Source organism: Martes martes (genome assembly GCF_963455335.1).
Source record: "Martes martes genome assembly, chromosome: 3".
NCBI classification, from domain to species: Eukaryota; Metazoa; Chordata; class Mammalia; order Carnivora; family Mustelidae; genus Martes; species Martes martes.
Window position 1 is genome coordinate 150,372,319 of NC_137890.1, and position 1,820 is coordinate 150,374,138.

At 63.7% G+C, this 1,820-nt stretch overlaps 1 protein-coding gene across 1 annotated transcript; it reads right to left on the bottom strand.

Annotated features, from left to right (window-relative positions):
* Positions 1-479: 479 nt before the first annotated feature.
* On the bottom strand, positions 480-1,397 carry GPR35 (G protein-coupled receptor 35; the record flags this gene model as incomplete). Its single annotated transcript, XM_080799418.1, has 1 exon — positions 480-1,397. One exon carries the CDS (start codon positions 1,395-1,397, stop codon positions 480-482), a length of 918 nt encoding a protein of 305 aa, XP_080655544.1.
* Positions 1,398-1,820: the final 423 nt, after the last annotated feature.

Sequence of the window (1,820 nt, forward strand, 5' to 3'; positions counted from 1 at the left end):
CGGGGGGTGGGAAGCAGGTGGGGGGCCCCAAGGAGAGCCCCTGGATGGAGAGTCCTTGAGAGCCATCTAGAAAGACACCCCAGCCTCCCACCATGAGAGTGTGGGGGACACGTGCCCTGCACGTACACAGCCTTGACAGTCCAGGCCCAGCCCTGGGGGACAGCAGAAGGCTGCCCACTGAGGCCTCACAGCACAGAGCAAGCATGCACTCCAATACCTCAGGGGTACCAGACTCTGGACACTCCAGTGTTGGCGCTGTCCAAAGTTGGCCTCACTCAGCCTTCAGGCCTCCTGCTCTGGTCCTGAGCCTCTTCCATCCCAGGGGTTGGGGTGACTCTGCCTCAGGGTCCGTGCCCGCACCCTCTCCACCCTGCCAGGCTCCTGGAGCATGCCCAACAGCCACAGCGAGTTCAGGGATGCCCCAGCAGGCAGGGCCTCCCAGAGAGCCTGGGACCTGGCCCATGTGTCCATGACTTGTTCTAGGCAAGGGTCACAGAGAGGGAGTTCTCGTTCCTGTGGACCTTGGCAATGGGCATCGAGGCCAGTGAAGACGCCTCCTGGAACTCCTTCGCCATGAAGTAGTAGCAGATGGCGTCCAGACAACAGTTGGCATCCGAGAGCTTGCTTGTGATGATGAGTGCATAGCAGATGGCAGAGGTGTTCAAGCTCATGGTCACGACCACCATTAGCACCACGTGAATGGGTAGGAAGCAGACCACGAACACGGCCAGGTTTGCCCAGACCATGCGGGTGGCCCTCCGGGTCGCCTCTGCCTGGTCCGGGCTGGCGGTTGGCCTCTGGCCCAGGGCAGCGACCACACGCAGGGAGCAGAAGACCAGCACGGCCAGCGGCAGGAAGAAGCCCAGCAGGGAGAAGAACATGGTGTTGGAGCTTTGCCGGGACGCATTCGAGAAGCAGAAGCCACCCTCCTGCACGCCCAGGGCCCAGCGCAGCCCCAGCGAGCTGGCCACCAGTACCCAGAGCGCCATGCACACGGCCGCAGCCTGGCGCGGGGAGCGGAGTGCCCGGGCACGCAGCGGGTGCCGCACGGCCACATAGCGGTCCACGGCGATGGCCGTGACCAGGCTGATGCTCATGTACCTGTTGGCCAGGTAGACGCCCTGGGAGAGCTGGCAGAAGGGCGTGTCTGTGGTCCTCTCCTTCAGGGAGTGTAGGAAGAAGGGCATGGCGCAGAGCAGGCAGAAGTCGGCCGCTGCCAGGTTGACCATGTAGATGTGGGTCTCAGTCCACCGCCGCATACGGCCGCAGAACACCCAGAGCGCCAGGCCGTTGAGCAGCAGCCCCAGACCCAGCAGCAGCCCCGTGTAGGTGGAGAGGACTGTCTTGACCAAGGGGGGCCAGGTGAGCTCTTTGGAGACACAGGTGTTGTTGCTCATGGTCCCGCTGCTGAGGGCGAGAAGCAGGGGATAAGGATGGCAGGCAGGGAAGGGGGGCGCGGGGCTGGCAGGGCCCCACCCACCTCCAGCCCACATCCAGGAGCCAGACTCGCCTTCCCCAAGAAAATCATAGAAATCATCAGGAGCTGCGTGTCACCCTCCAGGCCAGACCCAAATCCCCACGCACTGGATTGAGAGGGAAAACCAAAGCTCTCAGAGGCTGGGTCGGGGAGGGGGGCTTGTGGCGGGGGGCAGGGTCACACATCCAGGTGGCCCAGAGATGGAACCAGATCTCCTCCCCTCTCCCCAGCCCTCCTGGCCTGTGACTTGTCTGCTGCTGGGCAGAAAGGAAGGTGGGGGGAGCTCACAGTGGTCATTGTGCCAGCGCTCAGGTCCCGAGGGCCCCTCACAACGCTGAGAGGG